This window comes from Podarcis tiliguerta (genome assembly GCF_965153285.1).
Source record: "Podarcis tiliguerta genome assembly, chromosome: 2".
Lineage (NCBI taxonomy): Eukaryota > Metazoa > Chordata > Lepidosauria > Squamata > Lacertidae > Podarcis > Podarcis tiliguerta.
In genome coordinates this window covers 41,027,957-41,048,995 of record NC_139535.1, presented here as the reverse complement: position 1 = coordinate 41,048,995, position 21,039 = coordinate 41,027,957, and the positions used below count along the sequence as shown (strand labels likewise).

General features: G+C 42.7%; 1 protein-coding gene across 1 annotated transcript; it reads left to right on the top strand.

Annotated features, from left to right (window-relative positions):
• Window positions 1–2,172: 2,172 nt before the first annotated feature.
• On the top strand, window positions 2,173–16,544 carry UQCRC1 (ubiquinol-cytochrome c reductase core protein 1). The gene is made up of 13 exons (XM_083419884.1): window positions 2,173–2,443; window positions 4,751–4,891; window positions 6,411–6,497; window positions 7,654–7,783; window positions 9,386–9,584; window positions 10,455–10,534; window positions 11,006–11,121; window positions 11,565–11,708; window positions 12,984–13,144; window positions 13,622–13,707; window positions 14,556–14,644; window positions 15,365–15,440; window positions 16,292–16,544. The coding sequence occupies exons 1-13, from the start codon at window positions 2,369–2,371 to the stop codon at window positions 16,354–16,356; spliced, it is 1,449 nt and encodes a 482-aa protein (XP_083276010.1). The 5' UTR covers window positions 2,173–2,368; the 3' UTR covers window positions 16,357–16,544.
• Window positions 16,545–21,039: the final 4,495 nt, after the last annotated feature.

Genomic DNA, 21,039 nt, shown 5'->3' with positions numbered 1-21,039 from the left:
GGAAGATAGTGGCCTCTAGCGCACAGTGGCACACATGACAACCATTTTCAAAATGGTGTCTCCAGAACTGCCCCAAAAGGCAAAGTAAGGTCAAGGGTTTGCTGATGATGGATACCGGAAATAGGGGCTCTCCCCTGGTAAATAGTTATGCAAGCTATTATGGTATGGTGGTTAGAGTGTTGGACAAGGATCTGGGAGGCCAGAGTTCGAATCCCCACTCAGCTATGAAGCTCTCCCTGGGTGACCTTGGGCCAGTCACTGCTACTCAGCCTAACCTACCTCACAAGGTTGTTGTGGGGATTAAATGAGGAGAATCACATATGCCGCCTTCAGCTCCTTGGAGAAAAAGGTAAGATATAAATGCTGTAAATAAGAAAAATGTTTAAAATGGACAAAAACAAATTTCTTGTCTCCAAACAACCCTGCTCACATAGTAAAAAGAGGTTTCCAGACTTCTGTAACAATAAGCAGCCCAAAGAGGACCAAAAGTGCTCAGCAACCACAGAATGTGGCCTGGCTGTTGTGGGAGGGAACGGAAAATCAGGAGAGGGGCCAGAGGGAATGGAATGGAATATCCCAGAAGAGGGCATAAAACACTGAGAGGAGCAGCGCATGTGTTGGGATCATAGCTGTCAACTTACAGATTTGAAAATAAGGGACCAGCAGCCTTGAAAATAAGGGACCAGCAGCCAAAATAAGGGATTTTAGTCAACCAGTTAAAAGGGACCAGATAATTTTGGAGAGCAGTGCCAGTTTTTAGCCCTTCATTTCCAGAGGTTGCTGCTCAAGACACCAGCCGATGAAACACTGCAATTAAATAACTACAAGCAGCAACCGCTTTTTGCACAAAACAAAATCCAAGCTACGAAGATGCTGCTGCAGTTCTGTATCTTTTCTCTCGTGGTCCATCTGCAGCTCTCAGTTCCATCAGGTGGGGCGGGAGGAAGGGCGGGGGAATTAGCGCCTGAAGTAAACCTGCAGATCAGACCATCTATGCTAGTCTACCACTACAAATCTATGGGAGAAGCGCTTGCGGTCCTTCCCTTGTAGCCCTTGGAACACTTACCCATGCCTCCTCCTCTTCCTCCTCTCTTTGAACTGCTTTCTCTATGGTTGCCCTTGCTCTCCTCTCAAGGCTCCTCAGCAATTCATAGGCCATGCCAGGCTGACCATCTCATCCGGGTCCTTTGGCATCACAGCCGCAGTACAGTCTAGCGGGAGCGGAGGTGACGGGCAGAGGGGAGGCCCCAGGCAGAGACGCTCAGGAGGAGGATGGCGGGGGAAGGGCCCGAAGCTCCCACCAGTCCCGGCGTGGAGGGTTGAACTGGCAGAAGAGCCGTATTGCCCCGACCTCACCATAGCCTGTCCCCAGCCCCATGCAGGAAAGCAGGAGCAGCACAAGTGTCAGGATGGTGGCTTCATATCTCCATCTCACTAAACACAGCCACTACCGAACCCTGAACATCAATGCTCCACACTGAAACATCATGTTGCAGGTCCCACTGCCTTGAAGAACCTTTTGTGCAACAGGTGGAGGGGGGACGTTTTAACAATTGTTTTAATATTTTCCCGTTTGGATTAAAATGCGGATAAAGAGATGAATTTTTAGAAGTTTGATTCGATTAATGTTTGATTGTGTGTTTTTTTTAATGATTGCTTTCCCCGTTTTTAGCTGCTTTTATTTTAGCGGTAAGCCGCTTAGAGCCCCTGTCAGGGGAAAAGGCAAAGGCGAAACTAGGCTTTATTTCACCCTGGTCAAAGACCCAATTTGGACCCCCCCCCCCCGTTATAAATCCTCTCTCCCGGGACGGCGGAAGATTTTATCGATGGCCTGTCCATTTAATGAGATGGGTTCTTCTTTTCTTCAGCCTCCCTATCTCTGACTTTTTATGTTTAAGAGAAAGAATTAAATCTTAGGAAACACACAAATAGTGGGTCAGATTCTGGGCTAATTTTGAAAGACACAGCATGGGCTTCTGCCCTCATAGAGGTAGAAGATTCGCCAAAAGCACTGCTAGCTCCTCTTGACACACTTCCGGTCTAAAATGGAACAAGCTTTCCACTCAGGCTTCCCATGCGATGTATAGGCCTCTTCCCTCAAATGATGAAAGCGAGTGACGCCCATAGAGAAGCCCGCGACCAACGGCGGCCTTCAATCTTTTATCGGAAGTTTAGTCTGTGTGTGTGACTCTTAACTCTTTCTTATCTCTTTCTGGTGACTCCCTTTACGACCTCTACGGGCCCTACCATCTTTCTCCAGCGCATGCGGATGTCTTGCCTCATCTCTGATTTCCCCCACCCTCTTCCTCCTCCCGCGCATGCGCTCTTCCCTCTCCTCCTGCCGAGCTGCAGGGGTTAAGGCGGCAAGATGGCGGCGTCCTCTGTGTGCCGGGCCGCGGGTTGTGTGGCCAGCCGGGCCCTTCTTCGGGGTCCTCACGCTCCGGTGAGTGCCTGACCGGGTGGGCCGCTGACGGGGTGGAAGAGGAGGAGGAAGGGGCGGCGGCGGTGCGTAGAGGGGGAGCGGACGAAGCGGGGAGTGTGTGCGGAGCCCGTGGGGAAGCCGCCCGCGAAGGTCACGGCGCCCGTCCAGGCCGCCCATTCACCAGCCGGGCGAGGCCTAGTGGCTGAGAGCTGCCGGCGATGGAAGCGCAAATAGTGACATTCTACAGATATCGTGGGTTGCAGGACCCCCCACCAACCTTCACGCCCCCCCCCCGCTGCTTCTGTTGCTAGGGCGGTGCTCATTTTGACAGCATCGCCGCTTACCTTACCATATCCCCACATTGGCCGTGTCCTTTGGAGCAAAAGTAAACCGTGCCCCTGAGCACCTGCAGAGTGTTTTTCCTGCGCGCCGAGCAGCCTTTCTAAGACTTCATAAGAAGGGGCAGGGTTTCTTACTGAAGTCAAGCGATGCAGTTCTTTTTAGGCGTGTAGTACTGACCACATCTTGCTGGGTAGCTTTCTGGGAACACAATCCAAAAAAAAGAGGAAGAAACGTGTTTTCCAAAACATTTGTGGCAGTAGTCCCAGAGCTCTTCAGTTCATCGTTAAGCTGAAGTGAGATTGGGCAGAAGTTGCCAACTTGCCACGGTTAATGTGGATATAAAAATCTCTTTTTTGTTTTTGTGTTTCAAAATAAGCTTCTGATGTGCGCACGTCATATTTGATTCATGGGATAATAGAATTAGGAATTCAGGTCATTTAATGAAATTTTGGAATGTTTTAATTGTTAGAGACGTTTCCCAAATGATTACATTGAATTATAATAAATAATGAGCTGTCTCTGTCATCAATCTATCTAGAAAGATAATCATTATTTTGACTTAGTATTTGGGGCAAGTTTAATACCTTTAAGTTTAATGTTCTGCTACAGGTAATTTATATGCTTTGTGGTGTTCATTTGTGTATTTCCCCAAGTGCATTTGCAAAGATTTAATGTAGCAATTCACAAGTTTATTTGGGGGAACCTCATTTTTCACTTTAAAAGATGTAGTTTTCAGTACTGGAAGGAAGATTTCATAAGGCATTCTTTTTAGTTAATAGTAATTAGTACAATGATTGTAAAGCTTTTTTCTGCAAATCCTCCTGAACAGCTAATTTTGGAGTAGATGTATTTGGCACCCCTCTGTGGATGGATGGCATTGGGGTCTACAAAATGCCTGCTTCCATTTGCAATTTCAGTGGCTAGGGAGGCATGGCATAGAATTGCTCATCATTGCACTTTGACAAATGCACATGCTAAGCTAACTGGTGGGCAGTAATCTGAGGCAGTCCTGTTTATGAAAAATGTAGGTTATAGTGAGATTTATACATTAGAACAATAAATGGGACTGGATGGAGAATTTGTCATTTTCAGTTTTGTAATTTAGATACCACTTACCTGCTACTGCCAAATAGTAATATCTTTAATAGCAGCACCTTTTAGTGACTAATTAATAGACCATTGACTTTGAGTGCCTTGGACTCTCCTTTATTGCCAGGGCAAATAACTGTGTTTTTGCAGAAAGCTAAATTTTAAATAGTTGTTTATAAATGTTTATTTCAATGTTGTAGATGGGATGTTTCAGATCTTAGAGACAAAATGCAATAAAAGTGTGCTACATTCAGCTCAGTCAGTGGAAAGTTGCAAAGCCATCTCTCTGTAGTGCTTCTTTATATTTAAAATTGAGATTGATTGAACAAAAATGGATTTTCTGCTGTGTTGGACGCTTATAGGAAGGATTTGGTTAGGTCAGTTAGATACTGGTGGTGTAATACAGTGGACGCTCGGGTTCCAAACGTGATCTGTGCGGGAGGCACGTTCACAACCCGCAGCGTTTGCAATCTGCAGCGGCGCGTCTGCGCACGGGCGGGTTGCAATTCGGTACTTATGCACGATTTAGCGCTTCTGCGCATGTGAAAGCGCCAAAACCCGGAAGTAACCCATTCCGGTACTTCCTGGTTCGGCGTGGTGTTCAACCCAAAAACGCGTAACCTGAAGTGTCTGTAACCCAAGGTATGACTGTACTGAAAAATCCATTCAGGTATATGATGTATGCATATCCCATGGTGTCCTCTTTCTGATCAGAAGTTATTTTTTGTATTAACACTGTGATTTTTTTGGTGGTGGTCACATTTCATCAGGTGGTTTCTGTAACAACATAAAATTGCATACAAGTAATTTTTCACATGTGTCTGATGTCTTTATATGACTCTTCGTGTATTTATCTTGTTATATGAATTGTGCTTTTGACAATAAACTTTTCTTTAGCCAGCTTTATGGAGTTTGACAAGAAGAGGAAGCACTGCATCTTATGCTCAGGTGCTGCATAATATTCCTGAGACGCATGTCACCACTCTAGACAATGGCTTACATGTGGCATCTGAACAATCTGGCCAGCCTACTTGTACGGTAAGCATAATATGGGGTTCTGAAAATTATTAGAGTTTCTGTTGTTTCAGTTGGGCCTATCTTCAGTTAAAGTTCGCTATTTTTTATTGAAGCGTATAACCTGCCATCTTTCTGAGTTTCAAGTTAAAAAGTACTATTTTTGAAAAACAGAAAATTCTAAAAGATAAATATCAAACTAAATGAGGAGCAAACACTAAATAATTCCTCTCACTGATTTAAAAAATGTTCTGACTTCAGTGACTCTCCAGGAAAAGGAATTCACAGCTATGAAACAACAACTTACAGTGCATCTCTTTGGACTTTGCTTGCTTGTTCTTTGCTTGTTACTGATCAATGGCAGTGATTCTCAGGCTTTATTCTGAAGAACCCTAAGGTTCCTGTGGAAGCTTATCTGGGGCTTCTCCGTGAGAAGGCCAGAATGACAGGCAAATGTTCCTGAAACATGCCCAGAGCAACTGATCTGCTCTTCAGCGTATAGCCGTTGAGTGTTTTCTTGGGTTCAGTTTGGGCAACAGTGAGGACCAGCTGGCTGAGCCATTCCCTAAAATATGCTTCAGAATCTTCTACAAGGCACATAGGACCTCTGACCTCAGTAGACAAGTCATCGTGGAAAGATTTCTCTCAAGGTTAATGTCTAAAAACAACTTACCTAGAGTGGTGATAGACATTGTAAGAAGATACAGGAAGAACGTATCTTGGTTATATGAGGTTTGAATGGCTCTGAAAAGTGTATGAAAGGCTAGTGAAATTATGGAGTGTATTACGCTTTTGACATCCCATTGGCATATTTACTGGTTTCTGCCCATTATAGCCTTCAAATATTCTTCAACAGCAGCCCTGTTTTTAGGACTTATTATAATGGCCACTTCATAGATTTAAAGGCAGTTTGCTGCTAAAGGAATGAATTGCTCTTCTTACTAAAACACTCTTCTATAATGTAACTCTGGCTCACTTGGTACCTTAAGGCCATGGAGTAGAATAAAAAAACTTCTGCTAGATTGCTAGAAATAGAGACACCTTTATAGTTCTAATAAGCTGTACCTACACTCAAGCCATTCCTAGGCATAAAGTAATAAAATGCAATATATGACAATATTTTAAAAGCCATTGCTGCATATAATCAGTGGGATAAAAACTGAGATTTTAAGAGCCTGATAATGAAAAGGTCTTAATCTGGCATGAAAACAGCCATAAGGAAGGTGCCAGGCAAGCATCTTTGTGGTGGCTATTCCACACCAGGGGTGCCATCACTGAGGAGGCCTTAGAACCCTGTTGTACTTTTGAGTTCCAATTATGCTTTGAACAAATTCAATTAGTAGAAAGGCTGTGCCTCAGTAAGAAAAGCCTCTGTAAACTACAAAATACAGGGAGAAATAGGGATTTAAAAGTAATTGTCATTTGTGTAGTGGAAATTGTAGGTAAGCTACTGCTTTCTGTGCACTCTGTCTTAATAGCAGGCAAATGTCTGGAAAATTGGTCTAATATGTAACATATTTACTCACTGTTTCTTCTTTGTCAGGTTGGGGTGTGGATCAGAGTGGGAAGCCGCTATGAAACTGAGAAGAACAATGGAGTTGGCAACTTTGTGGAACACCTGGCTTTCAAGGTGAGGTGACAAGTTATTCTCTTCTCAGTATCTTCTATGTATTTTTGGAGAGTTGTTTGTATGCATTTGTAGACCTCTAAGGCTATTGTAACCAAATTTTGCATGATGTTTCCTTAGATCATGGAGTAGGCTTTTGTCCTGTTTGGATACAGTTGATTGGCATTTTGAATCCTGCTAGCCCCATCAGCTAGAGTTCTATTAAGCAAGGATCTTTCAGTCAGAATCCTTAGGATCTTAGCAGCCTGCTCTCCTTCCTCCTTCCCTAAGCTTGATATTACCTCTGATCCTTTATATCCCAGTCCACAAACAAACCGACATCAAAGATACATACTTTTGCTTTAATGCCTTTTAAAGACCGGTATAACTGGAATTCACACTTTACCTCGTTTGTTTTTTAGTATCTCATGAGATATTTACCAGCCAGCCAAGGTTAGCTCTAGGAAGCAAATTAAGCGCATATTCCCTCCCAATTTCTTTTACACAGTCTGATTTCTTTACAACCCACATAAAGATAATCAGGACAATACAAGTTAACAGAAAAAAGAAAGACCAGCATTTGCAATGAGTGCATGACTTTGCTGTGATCTCTGGCAAGGACTTCTAGAAAAATCAGATTGATTGGATCATACCTATCTGATAGTTTCAGTATATTTAAGAAGAGCATGAATAACCTTTATAATGCACTGATTCTTCTCTGATCCACCATGATGTGTGTCTGTAAATTTAATCAGCCTGTTCTTAATTATTGTTTATCCCATTATTCTCTGTGGCTGAAATCAAATTCTCATATTCCACTTTGTTGAGGAGAAAGAATAAAAATGTAATAAAGTGAATACCATTTCCTTTGTGTGGTGAATATTATTTGTACATATCCTCATGCAGGGGGAACTTGTGCTCACCACATCAGAGTGAATTCTTCAAATGCTTAGCATTTTTAAGGCATTCTGAAAGAGACTACTTTTTAAAGATTTTTTTTTAATGGACTTAAGACAAAAGCTCTGTGGCAGTATTTTGTGACAGTGTTGAGTTGAATTTGTGTTCAGTTGTGCAATTTGAGAGTTTCCACATATGTTAAAAATTCTGGCGCTTCAGCTACTGATTATGTACTCATTATGCCCTCAGATATCCAATTGTTTCTCTATCTGTATTTCTTTAGGGTACAAAGAAACGCCCTGGTCCTGAATTTGAAAAGGAAGTTGAGAGCATGGGTGCACATCTCAATAGTTACACCTCTCGTGAGCAGACTGCCTTCTTCATGAAAGCGTTAGCCAAAGATTTGCCCAAAGGTAGTGCATTGGGTTGTGTTATTTTACACTTGAGATTTTGGCAGGCAGGGATATTGCTTTCTTTGCATTTGTGTTTAATTAGCTTTCAAAGGACAAAACAAATCCACAGGGTTTTTGTAGAAGGCTATATTTTAATTGCACTTCCACACAAAATAATGGCTTTTGATTTAAGCCAATTTCAGTCAGCAGGAAGCAATTTTCTACATGACAACAGTGCATTAACCACTTGGCAGCCTGTGTGTTGTGGTTTCCTAAAAGGAAGTTGCCCAGGGCTGGACAAATGGTTACTTTATTGCTGTCAAGAAGCAATTGCTTTCAGATGGCCAAAATGGGCCACAATAATCCCAGCAATTATCAAAAGATGTAAAATTGTGCTGCCTTGGCAGAAATTTCACTCTTTGATTATTTCACAAAATGCTAATTGCATGGACCACCTACCCTATATGCTAGCAAAAGCTTTGTAGTTTAAGCACTACAGGTCCATATAACAGCAACTGAGATGTAAACCCAAATGAGATGTTGGATTTTGGGGGGTGTAGGGATGGAGAATAATAGAAGCAGGGGAAGTATAAAACCAGCAGGATGGAGAAGAATGACAGGCAGGAAATAAGATGGAGGATGTGTTCTATTTGTCATCACTAGGGGGTTGGCTGTGGGGTAGCTTTATGATGCCATAAATGCTATATGCTGGCAGCAGTGTTAGAAACTGAGATATGAAAGCTAGGAGCTAATTGGCATCTTAAACTTAGGTTACGGGCACAACAACAGAATGTCTAGGCACGCCTTTTAATAACAAAAATACAAAGCTGAAAATGAATGAACAGCAGCTAAAATATTATGTTCATTTGTCACATAGTCTAGTCCTTCCCCAGCCCACCCCCCTAATACTCTTAAGAGGGTCTCTTCTCCAGTCTTAAGAGAGTAGCTGGAAGTAGGGAGGCAGAAAAAAGGTACTCCTTTCCTTCCATTCTGCAGTTTTAATCTGAAATTTTGGCACAGTACTGTGCCCAGAGCTCAGAAACTGCTTGGTCCAATGAAATTTCCTATCGCAAAATGCTCCTAGAACAATGGGAGTTTTGAACACCGGCCAGTGGTTCCCACTTGGTGGTCTGTGGATCCCAGGATGCCTTTGGCACATACCCGTCAAATGTCCAGAACATCCCATTTTGGGGGGGCATGCTCTCATGTGAAGAGCACAGCACCCGAAAACATGTGAGATTGCAGTGCCCCAAAACACACATTTGCGGCACCATGCTCTCGCACAGGTCATGTGACTCATGCAGGAGCGCAGCCCAGAAGATGCACGCCCCAGTTTTGCACTGGGAGATGTTGGCGGGGGGAAGGGTATGGTGGCACCATTCACATAACAGAAACTACAGCAGAGATATCCGCATTTTCAAAAGTAAGGTCCATGGCTTGGCTTTTGAAAAACAGGAGAGTTGCAGTTATTAGCTAATTGGGAACCACGGCTGCTTATCTGTGTGCAAGTTCCTTTCTCACCCAAGAATGTCTAGTTGTCTTCTCCATTCAGTTTGGCAAGAAAATATGTCTTAAGTAGCAGGTCTCTTCCCACCCCACCCCTTTTTTCTTTTCTTTTTTTAGCAATTGAGATTCTGGCTGATGTAGTGCAGAACAGCAGCTATGAGGATTCCCAGATTGAAAAGGAGCGGAATGTCATCCTTCAAGAAATGCAAGAACTTGATGGCAGCTTGTCCCATGTCGTCTTTGATTACCTCCATGCTACAGCTTATCAAGGCACTGCTTTGAGTCGGACTGTTGAAGGAACAACTGCAAATGCAAAGTAAGGAGAGCTTATTTCCTGGCTAATAAAGCGCATCTGAAATCATTTCCCTTCCACTGCTAGGTTATATTTTATGGAGGTTCTTGTTTGAAGTAAATAACTGAAATAAATGGTAAGGTGTATCATACAATACATAAGGTAGCAAGGGCCTTAACAAAAGCAAAGAGAAGGTGTGTATTTACATGGCGAGCATATACCAGGTTAGAACGTTGGTCTACCTAGCTCAATATTGTTGACACTGATTGACAACAGCTCTCCAGGGTTTCATGCAGGTGACATTCTTGGTCCTACATGGAGATGCTGGAGACTGAACCTGGGACTTCCTGCATTATTTTAACAGATGTTGAGAAGAAGAGGGATAACGTCTTTTCAACAACAGGACTAAAAGCTTAACATACTAAACTTTAGAAAGAAGTTGCAATTGAAAGCAGATCAGTAGTGCAAGATGTTGCCAAGGACTTGACAGTCTGTATTTTTACAACTTTTATTAAGAATTGATCACTGTTGTTCCCGTTTTCCAAATAAAGCACTCTGGGTGAGGAAGAGTGGCTTGTCTAATACTTCCCTTCTGAGCAGAGATCCAGATTGGCATCTCTTCAGGTCCAAGTCTAATGAAATTATTCTCATGCTAATATCCATGTGACTGAGACATTGATTACAATCCTGTGCACAGTTATACATATTTTAGAACCATTGTTGTTGTTTTTTTTTAAAAAAACAGGAATTAAGTGTCCTAAGCAAGTTTGATTGCAGCTACTATCTGTTAGGAAGGAAAGGTAGGGTCTCCAGAGTGCTTGAATTGCAGTGGTGTAAAAATTGCACAAGAAACTCATCTCTGCATATTTAATGTATTTTTTGTATTTTCATTAGGCATTTGTCCCGTGCAAATCTAACAGAATATGTTGAGACTCACTACAAAGCCCCTCGCATGGTCCTGGCAGCTGCTGGAGGTTGGTACTAGTTTACTGCTCATCTTTCTTAGAAAGCTTAGAATCAAGGCATGGCTAAATCATATTCCATGTCTTTTGAGTCCGTGTTATCAACTGAATGGACCACATTCCCAGTTTTGTTCCTGCTAGGGCAACATAGTGAAAATGAAATCAATAGGGCCTAAACTAACAGATAGGCCTGTTTTCTTTTTTTCCAGTTTCACATGAAAGCAGATAAAATGTTTTTATGTAGTAAAAGACGTTTGAGTAGATAGACTTGGTGAATAAATTTTCATTGGGGTGGGAGAATTAACTTTCCTGTGACAATATGCACTACGTAAACTTCTAAACTACTTTTACCCAAAGAGCTATCAGAGAATAAGATTTTAACATGTTATGTAGCTGCCAAACAACAAGAAATTTATTTTTTGTATTCTTTCTCGAAAACAGAAGCCATTGTATTGTTGTCACTCCTTTTGCTTTCTTTACCAGGGGTCAGCCATAAAGAAGTCGTGGACCTTGCCAAGCAGCATTTTGGCAATGTTCCCTATGAATACAAGGAAGACACAATTCCCATTCCTCCGTACTGCCGCTTCACTGGGAGTGAGGTAGAGTCTTAAATACTTGGCATCCTCAACAAGCAGAGAGTGAATCTCAGAAAGTGTCGATTTCACTTAGGCAGCTCTTGATAATGATAAAATAGTTTGCCGACTCCTTTTGTTTAGCAAAATTGTATTCTAGTCTTGAATTCACCTCCCCACAATATAACCTCCCTCGCTCCTTTTTTGTCAAAACCCTCTTTTTGGACAAACTATTGTAAGAGGCTGCTCTGTATTTATACATATTTTGAAGCTGAAAACCCAAGTATAGGATTGGAGTGTGCAGGCACAAAGATCCTGCATACGGATTCCTGTGCCTCCCTATTGTTTAAACGTGCTCTGCCCTCTTCTGTGCCATCTATCAGCAATATGTGGTGAGAGAGAAGAGTGCACGTGATCTCACAGTCTACTCCTGAAACCTGAACTCATTTCTCATGTGTGTTTTTTTCCAGATCAGAGTCAGAGATGATGATTTGCCTTTGGCTCATGTTGCTATTGCAGTGGAGGGACCAGGCTGGGCCAATCCAGACAATATTCCCCTTCTGGTAGCTAATGCAGTCATTGGGCGATACGATGTTACTTTTGGTGGTGGCAAGGTAAGTTCCTATGGGACTGGGATATCTATTTTGCATTACTTGTAACTTGTCTCCTCCCACATGCATTTCCATTTTGTATGCTACCAAAATTATACAGCATTTAGCAGTTTTAGGTAGATGAACCCATAGTGTGAAAATGTGGCCTTAATTTGATGATGTGTTTGAGTTAGTTGCACATGAGTTAAAATAGCAAAGTTCAGGTAGGCTATAATCATCATCATCATCATCATCATCTATTACTTGTACCGTCCCATCAAGCCGGGCATCCCCAGCCACTCTGGCCAGGGATTGTATTTTCAAAAACCATAATTCCTGAATAGAGAGGGATTCTATTCAGTGAGTCTCCTCAAATCTAACACGGTCAGGTAAACATGAGTTGCCTGGAAAATGATTCTTGCCTTTCACATTCTGATGTGCAGGTCTCCGGAAAAGGATAGGCTTGCGGAAGGCAAGATAACGTGTCTTGGATTTAAAGTCTCATTGAGGGAACTCAAATCATTTAGAGTTGATCATCAGTTCACTACACGCGTTTGCTGCTGGTGCAGTGCTTGAGTAGGTCAGCATTCAGGCACTTTGAACAGTCAAGATATGCTCAGAGTTTGACTTCTTGATGCACCTGTTTGTGCTATCTTCATGCACTTAGATAATTCAGCTACTGCTAGTCATGCGAATAAAACCACAAACTGCTGTGTGTTTATCCTTGACTATCAACATGAATATAAATCTGAGAATGTGCTCCTTGGTGTCTTTCTGGCAGGTGTCGACAAGGGTTGTAGCTCGTATGTCCCTTGCATATAGAAACCCCAGGCTTAGCACTTAATATCTCCAACTGATCTGCTTCTGGTTAGGGTAATTGAAAATAGGACAAGTGAGACAATGGTCTCGTTCATTGTATTCAGTCTGGTTTTTGTTAAAAAAAAAAATCAGCAACAACTAGTGCCCCAAATTTGGGGGGTGGAGAGAGCAGTGACTGCCCTTCACTGCAACATGAAACTGCATACTGAGCGAGGCAAGGACTTGGGATTCTCACATGGCAAGTTTGCAACAATCTCCAAAGCAGTAATTGCCAGGCTATCCCCTTTGGTTTTCTGACTTACATTCTCATAGTATCTGTGCAATTGAGGAACAGTCTCTGTCACAGAGTGCAGGTGGTTTTCATCCACAGTCACAGTGGTCTATGATGTCTGGGTTTTCTGCTTCCTTAATTTTAACTTCTTGGTGGGTTTGGTGGGCAAACCAGATGGCCATAACTGGTCATAATTATTTTACCTACAGAATCAGTCGAGCAGGCTGGCTAGAATTGCTGTGGAAAACAAGCTGTGTCAAAGTTTCCAGTCCTTCAACACTTGCTACTCTGACACAGGTCTGTTCGGTTTCTATTTTGTTACTGATGCTATGAATGTTGAAGACACACTGCACTTTGCCCAGGGTGAATGGTGAGTATGAACTCATTGCCAGCTCTGTTCCTACAAAACTTGCACTGCAGGGAAGTCAGTACATTGAGTTAGCTTTACAAATACTAGGTGTAGACAGAACAGTACTGTATAAGGCTTCACAATGTATCTCCCTGCAACCTATCTATGACACGTGCAAATCTCTTGGGGCCATAGATATTGACAATGTCAATTAAGTCTATTGAGGAAGAAACATCCATTACATGTGTTATATAGAGAAGAATATGAATAACATTGAGGGCTGATATACAGACATCACCTCATTCAGGATATCAACTCATTTGTCCATGTTTGTGCTGCCTTTTGATCACTTCTTATATGGCTTGCACCTCTCAGGTTTTGTCTACTGATTAGTAACCATAGTAAAGATTTAATACTGAGCCTATGAAAACATGAAAGGCAGAGTCACCTAAAAGTGGTTGGCATTTGATTAACATTTCCCCTCCGCTTCCTGTGCAGGATGCGCCTCTGTACCAGTGTGACTGACAGCGAGGTGAAGAGAGCCAAAAACATTGTTCGTAACACACTGATGGCTCAACTGGATGGTATGTTTTTTTTAAAAAAAAGTTGGGGAGTTCCTGCTTTGCACTTTCTGAGTGGATCTTTGAATGTTTCTCCAGGTGCCTGACTCTCACTTGGACGTAAAGCCCAAGCTATTTGACGTCTATAAATTCTAGTAAGCTTTTTCCTGTTACCTGTCCACTGTGTGCAACCTCTGGAGCAGGAAGGCTACTGTTGGTAACGCAGTTATCTGTGCCCATCAGAAACAACACAGTCTTTCTTCTGCTCCCTCTTGTCTTTATCACTTGGTTCAGATTCGGAGCTTCCTAGATGAGACCCATTTGTCTCCATGATAGAAAATAAGTGGAGCTGACATGAGATTAAAATAAGTCTCAACTATATGAATTTTAGTCCGCTTGCATATGGTTAAGTTCATTAGCTTGGATGAAGCACAAATATGTTATAGGAACCATCATCTTTGAAGAACCAGTCCTTCCTAGGAGAAAAACGGGGAGTGTCTCTTAAGATAGTCCTGGGAGTCAATATGGCACTCCAGATACTTCTATCTGACCCTTGATAATGCCACTTGTTTGGCTGGATTTGTGTGTGTGTGTGTGTGTGTGTGTGTGTGTGTGGTGTAAACCTTTAATTTAAGTATAGCTGAACTATACTATAGTCCTATCTGTGGCTTCACCTAATTCTTGCCTCCGGCCAGAAACAAGTCTATTCTATTGTAGCTTTCTGAAATGAATTTCCAAAAAGACCATTTAACAGGGCCTGTTAAATGTAAGTTCGCAACAGGTGCTGCTTGCATAGTCTTACATAATGTTCTTTACACCTTAAAACACAGCTTAAGGTTTCCACTGACAATTGACTAATTCATATATTCCAGGTACCACTCCTGCATGTGAGAATATTGGAAGCCATCTGCTGAACTACGGACGCCGGATATCTCTGGCAGAATGGGATTCCAGAATTTCTGTAGGTATCTTTATTAAATGGAAGGAGAAGTTAAATATACTTGCATTTCTGGAACATAATGCTTGTCATTGAAAGCTGGACCTTCTGCATAGTTCCTTTTTAACAACAACTACCCTGTTTCCCCAAAAGTAAGACATCCCCCCAAAATAAGACCTCCCTGATAATAAGGCCTCCTCCTGAACATAAGGCCTTCCCGAAATATGTGTACCATATTCTTCTTCATTGAAAAATAAGACATCCCCTGAAAATAAGACCTAGTGCATCTTTGGGAGCAAAAATTAATATAAGACACTGTCTTATTTTTGGGAAAGCAGGGTAGGTGGTTATGTTCAACTTAAGTATCTGTACAGCATATGTAACCACCTGCTCATCAGCAGTGAACTTAGAGAACTCTGGAAATCAAGCCTAGATCTGGAACCCTGGTCACAACATACAAAAATGTTTAGAAAAGCGTGTTGTGATTATTGAAGTGCAGTGCTGGCATGTTTGAGGCTAATTGGACAGGCGCTGCAGAAAATTGCAAAGCTTTCCTATGTATCTTGAGGGAAAGACGTTGTAGATGATCTTAGAAATTACTGAACCATGTGAGATCCTTCCAGCTTGAGAGTTCTGCCAGCCATGACAAAGTCTTTGGCTAGCAGTCTGCTGGGTAGTGGCAAAGTAATACCTCCGACTTTATTGATTGAAGTGTAATCCTCTGCTTTTCTCTGACACTTCTAGGCGGTTGATGCAGCGACAATTCGGGAAGTCTGCAGCAAATATCTCTATGACAGATGCCCAGCTGTTGCAGCAGTTGGTAAGTGGTTATGCCTTGTATGTTTTCATCTTCTTGGGAGATGAAAAAGGACATAAATGGTAGCTGCTTTCATTAGAAACCTTGGTTTCTGGGTGGCGGAGGATGTTTCATAACACCATTTACCTATTTTGGCCTTTATTTGGCTTCATCTCTGTTCGAGCTGCTTCAGATTAGCCATGCCAAATTAGTCACCTGCTGCATTTGGCGAATCAGGTTTGATCTGAGCACTTGAGGCAGTACAAGTCTGCACGCCACCCTTTTTACATCTCCCGTTACGAGGGAGCTACGATTTTAACCGAGAAGGGCTCTGGCAACATTTGTAAAATGTTTCATTTGGGGTCAGTTTCATTTATGCAACGCTAGCAGGTGGGCTGGCTCGTTGTAGCAGCATTCCTGCATCTTTGACTGCCAGCCAAGGAAACGCTTCCCTTGGAAAACCTGCCTGAACAGCTTGGTTACTTAAAGGAGCTGGTGATTCCTCCATCGCACACTGCAGTCATTAAAGTTTCCACTTAAGTCTTCAAAGCAAAGCTCTTTGGAAGGGGCTTTCCAGACAAAACTGGGAGTCTATAAAATCCCCTCAAACACCGTATTGTCTGAGACTTGGATTTTGCCCTGTTGTTGAATCAAACATCTACTATGGGGATTTGGGCTCTGAGGAGCCGAGGACAGAGAGACACATTGTTACAATTGATCTTAAGTCTTTCACAGCCGTCGGGTAAGACTAGCTCTGCTTTAGCTGATTTAAGACCATAATAGTTTTAGTGTGGATTAGAGAGGAGCGGGACAGCAATGATGCCAGATGTTTTCTTGACTGTGTTTTCTAATGACCAACTCTCTTTCTCTCTCAGGTCCCATCGAACAACTTCCGGACTACAACCGTATCCGCAGCGCCATGTACTGGCTCCGTTTCTAGGCTATGTTGTGTGCAGAATGGAAGTGAGGCAGCGAGGCTAATGAAGGGCCCTCCCCTCTGGGTCTGTTCTTGTGGGTTTCTTGTGTGCCAGTGGCAAGATGGGCTCCATGACTGCTGTACAAACCTTCTTCTTTATCGTTGTGTAAGAGGTGCGTCCCAGAGAGCTAAATAAATTAAATTTAAATGGATTTGGCATCCAGTGTTTATGGCTAAATTGCAATGGAAGTGACTCATGGGGGCTGAGGGCATTTTTCTTCATCTTTCCAAGGAGGGAGCACTTTCACCGTTTAAATCTTGCTTACACTTGTCTCCAGTATCGTTTAACCCTCGCAACAACCTCTTAAAAAACTTTGTGATCTGCGCTTTGCTTTAGCTTATGAAAGGAGTTCACAGGGGAGGGAGGGGGGAAGCCTTAAGCAAGCAGGAATTAGTGTTTTTGCCTTAGTGGGAAACTGTGAGGCTTCATTCCGTTTTTTTGCACCAAATAGGCAGGAAGAAGGAGAAGGTGGCATATGGATACAGTGGTACCTCGGGTTAAATACTTAATTCGTTCCGGAGGTCTGTTCTTAACCTGAAACTGTTCTTAACCTGAAGCACCACCTTAGCTAATGGGGCCTCCTGCTGCCGCCGCGCCACCAGAGCACGATTCCTGTTCTCATCCTGAAGCAAAGTTCTTAAACCGAGGTACTATTTCTGGGTTAGCCGAATCTGTAACCTGAAGTGTATGTAACCTGAGGCGTCTGTAACCGGAGGTACCACTGTACATGGATTTCTACTGCCGCTGCCCCTTTCCCTGCTACTAGAGGAAAGGAAGCACTTCTTTCCTTTTGCCTAGAGAGCAGAGTGGTGGTGTGATGTTTTTCTCCAATGCTTTTTAAAATAAATATTGTTACATAGCCCTCAGCTGTGTTCCCAGAGCAGTTTACACAAATAATAAGATTGTTCCATTTCCACATTTAAAAGTTTTTTTAAAAAAATCCTCCCATAATATATATTTAAATATGCATTTGCTTCAAGAACTTAAATTTAAATACACATTTTGAGACAAACTACTAAGAATTGTCACAACATTCAGAGCAGTATGGAATCTAGTGGGTGATGAAGCAGCAAGCCAAACATTCGTTTTAGCAGTACACAGATTGGGATAGTTCACTTAGGCATTTGCAACTATCGAATCATCAATAATTTTTACCCTCACAGTGGACTTATTCAGTGGCTTTGCATTTGGTGGTTTGTTTCGACTAGATGGCAGTCCACATGTTGGGAGAGGGGGTTATTCATATATTGATTATGCGGATCAGAAGGTGCAAACCTCCAAATTCAGTATCTTTCATATGCTAGGAATATGCAGAACATGTCCTTCTAAAAGCCCAGCTTCTCTTGTGCCTTTTAAATCCCACAGGGAACCCAGCAAAGTTTCTCCACAAGGTGGCACTAGTTTATTACTTTTAAACTCTTGCAGCGCAGTCACTGTTAATGTTTTATTCTTGGGTTACGTATCCTTGGAAGTTCCATTTCATTTCTAGACGTTGCCCTGACAAGTGGGTTTAGGAATAATGTCAGAGCTTCCAGGAGTTAGTCATAGGACTTGAGACTAATCCAATAAATAAACCATTTGTGCCGAATCTGGGTGTTTATTTACAATCGGTGTCTGAACCTTCGGTTTATTAGGCAAGTTTGAAATTGTTAAAGTGTTCTTGCTGTAATTTGTACTGAAACTGTCATTGCAAGCTCTGGCTCGTTGAATCTGCTGCTAAACATCTAAAAACTAACTTCCAGGGCCAATAAACCATTCCACCTTAGTTTATGGGTATAATTTTGCCTTAATCCTTTTTCTCCCGGTTGGCGTGTTCCATTACAGCATCTTTCTTGTACGGCACTAGGTGAACAAAATGCATGGCCATACATATGGTCTCAGAGCAGAGGTGGAGGAGTGGGCCGGTCATTTTATAGCTGTCAATATATCTCCTACCTTCCCTTAAGCCTCCTGACATAAGACAGGGGAGGTTAATTTGCGGGGTGTTGGAGGGGTCAAGGGCCCCATTAGCTCATTATTAAGGGCCACATGTTAAAGTAGGTGTGACTTTTTTTTATAAAAAAAAGAGACATTTGGGGGGAAATTGGGTGAGGGAGTACAGTGGTACCTCGGGTTAATTCGTTCCGGAGATCTGTTCTTAACCTGAAACTGTTCTTAACCTGAAGCACCACTTTAGCTAATAGGGCCTGCCGCTGCTGCTGCGCCACCAGAGCACGATTTCTGTTCTCATCCTGAAGCAAAGTTCTTAACCCGAGGTACTATTTCTGGGTTAGCGGAGTCTGTAACCTGAAGCGTACGTAACCCGAAGTACCACTGTAGTACAAACCTTTTGGCATTACGGCAGGAGACTAGCAAGTGTGGTTGGTAATCATTTTTTTAAAAAGAATAATTAAAAATGGATGATTTTTTGGCCACAAGAAACCTTTTGGCACTACAGCAGGAAACTATTAAAGCAGTCAGAATTAATTTTATTTAATGACAAGTTGGAGGGTGCTGGGTTCAGCCCATGGACCATGGGTAACTTCCCCTCTTTCTGTGGGGCACCCCTCAATAAAATATTCAGCCACCTGTTGTGATCCTGCTGACCTTCCAGCTGAATCTGTAGGTCTCTGACTTCCTCAGATAATGTATTTAACCAGGACTGAGTTTTTAAAATGAGACCTGAGGCCTCCTTAACCACCCCTGGTGTGAGAGAAAGAGTTTGCATGCAAATGCTTTCACAAACAGTTTTGAGGCATTAACCCAGTCCTCTTCATCAATCATTGAATTGGCTGAACCAATTCCTCTGCACCTGACAACTCAGCTTGGTCTTCTTTGCCATTTTTTCCTTCCTTTGCTCAGTGTGATTGCACCATTATTGCCTTGTCAGTTTTATCTGCAGTATCAAATGAGACCTCTTTCCTGCATGGGTGGGAAGCCAACTTACTTTTTTTCTTCTTGCCATGTTTGAACCTTTCGTTGCATCCTCTCACTTCAGTTCCACTTTAGGAGCAAATATGAGTAATGATTTTAGCTCTCCTCTGATCCAGGAAGTCTTGGGAACTGGAGCAAAATAGGATTGTGTGTCCATCTTGGCTGCCGACAAGCCACACACACACACCAACTTACCCTAAAATCCAAGCCAGCGACTTTCGTTCGTAAATCTTGCCCATCTGTTTGACTTTGGAAATATAGGTTTCATACGCTTATAGCTGCTTCATTTTAGATGATCTAACAGAACTGAGTTGCCAGAAGGCAGCCAATTGCTAGTTGCCATTCTCAGAATGCTAACCGGTGTCCAATGACAGCAACTGGTAGCATTTTTCAGATAAGGAGATGCATGCCATTTTAAAGAAGTTGACTTATACAGTCATACCTTGGGTTGAAGTTGCTTCAGGTTGAGCATTTTCGAGTTGCGGCCTGCTGTGACCTGGAAGTAATGGAACACGTTACTTCCGGGTTTCGCTGCTCGCGCATGCACAGTCAAAATGACGTCACGCACATGCGCGGAAGTGCGAATCGTGACACGCGCAAACGCGGGTTGCGTGCACTTCAGGATGCGAACGGGGCTCCGGAACCAATCCCGTTCATATCCAGAGGTACCACTGTATTGCTATCTGTCTTCACAACACAGTACAGAGGTAACATTTTATATTTGATTGCAGGAATGTAGCACACACAATACACCCTGTTCAGCTTTAACCAGCCAAGGTTTGCACAATTTCCAACGCATACTAGCTTGAATTTTGTGGCCTTATACTGCTCACCAGCCTAATGCAAGTAACATTGCTTGAATTCACCAGCTAGCAACTGTGCATAAATCTGAGTTAGGGATACAGAGGGGTTGCTACTGGGGACATGCTGACATAGAAATGCAGACTTGCTTGCTTCCTCTCAGTTTGCAATGGAATCTTGCCTGGAGCCCTATTGGGGGCTTGCATTTTGATCATCCCCTAGTGGGTTGCTGAGTCACTGGGTCTCCAAGCACTTGCTCTTGCTGGTTCAAGAATTCAGTGCCCGGAGGAGACGAAACTTTAAACTGGCTGGCACACTGCTTCTGCTAAATGAGCCACCCAATTCAGCTCTTCCGTTCATTCAGGGACAGCTTTTATCTGAATGAATCTCGGATTTGGAAAAGAGCACGTTCAAACCCTTGCATAACTACTGTACCTTGCATACTTTTCTTCCCCTGCTTCTTGAAAAACATGAGGCCACCTGCTTTCTCCTGCACACCTTTTCTTTTCATGCCTCTTGTTTGGAACAGGGGACAAAAGAGGGGAAGAAATGCTCTATGGGACAGGAGGGGACTTTTTCACAAAAATTATAAATGGCTGCTTGAGTGACCTATTTGATCCTTCCTGCAGACAATGCGGGATTGTTCCTGCGATGAAATCTGTGAAGCTTTGAACCTAGGTAGTTTTCTACCATCAGGTGTTTTCTCCAAACAATGGCTTTCTAACAGTATATTAACACAAGCTAAACTGGTTCTTTGATCCAAACCTAGCAAGCCTCCCGCCGTACTCTGAAAATTGTGCAGGTACATCAAGTGGTACCTTTTGACCGATCCATTCATTGTATCCCTTCAGCTTCTTAGTTTGCTGCTCCTTACACACTTGTGTGCTTATAGCATTGTGGTAAAGAACAGCCAACCTGTTGTCCTCTAGATG

Coding starts and splice junctions, on each gene's coding strand:
- UQCRC1 (XM_083419884.1), top strand. CDS start 2,369: ATGGCGGCGTCCTCTGTGTGCCGGGCCGCGGGTTGTGTGGCCAGCCGG. Junction 14,645..15,364: donor AATGGGATTCCAGAATTTCT/GTAGGTATCTTT, acceptor TGACACTTCTAG/GCGGTTGATGCAGCGACAAT. Junction 15,441..16,291: donor CCCAGCTGTTGCAGCAGTTG/GTAAGTGGTTAT, acceptor TTTCTCTCTCAG/GTCCCATCGAACAACTTCCG.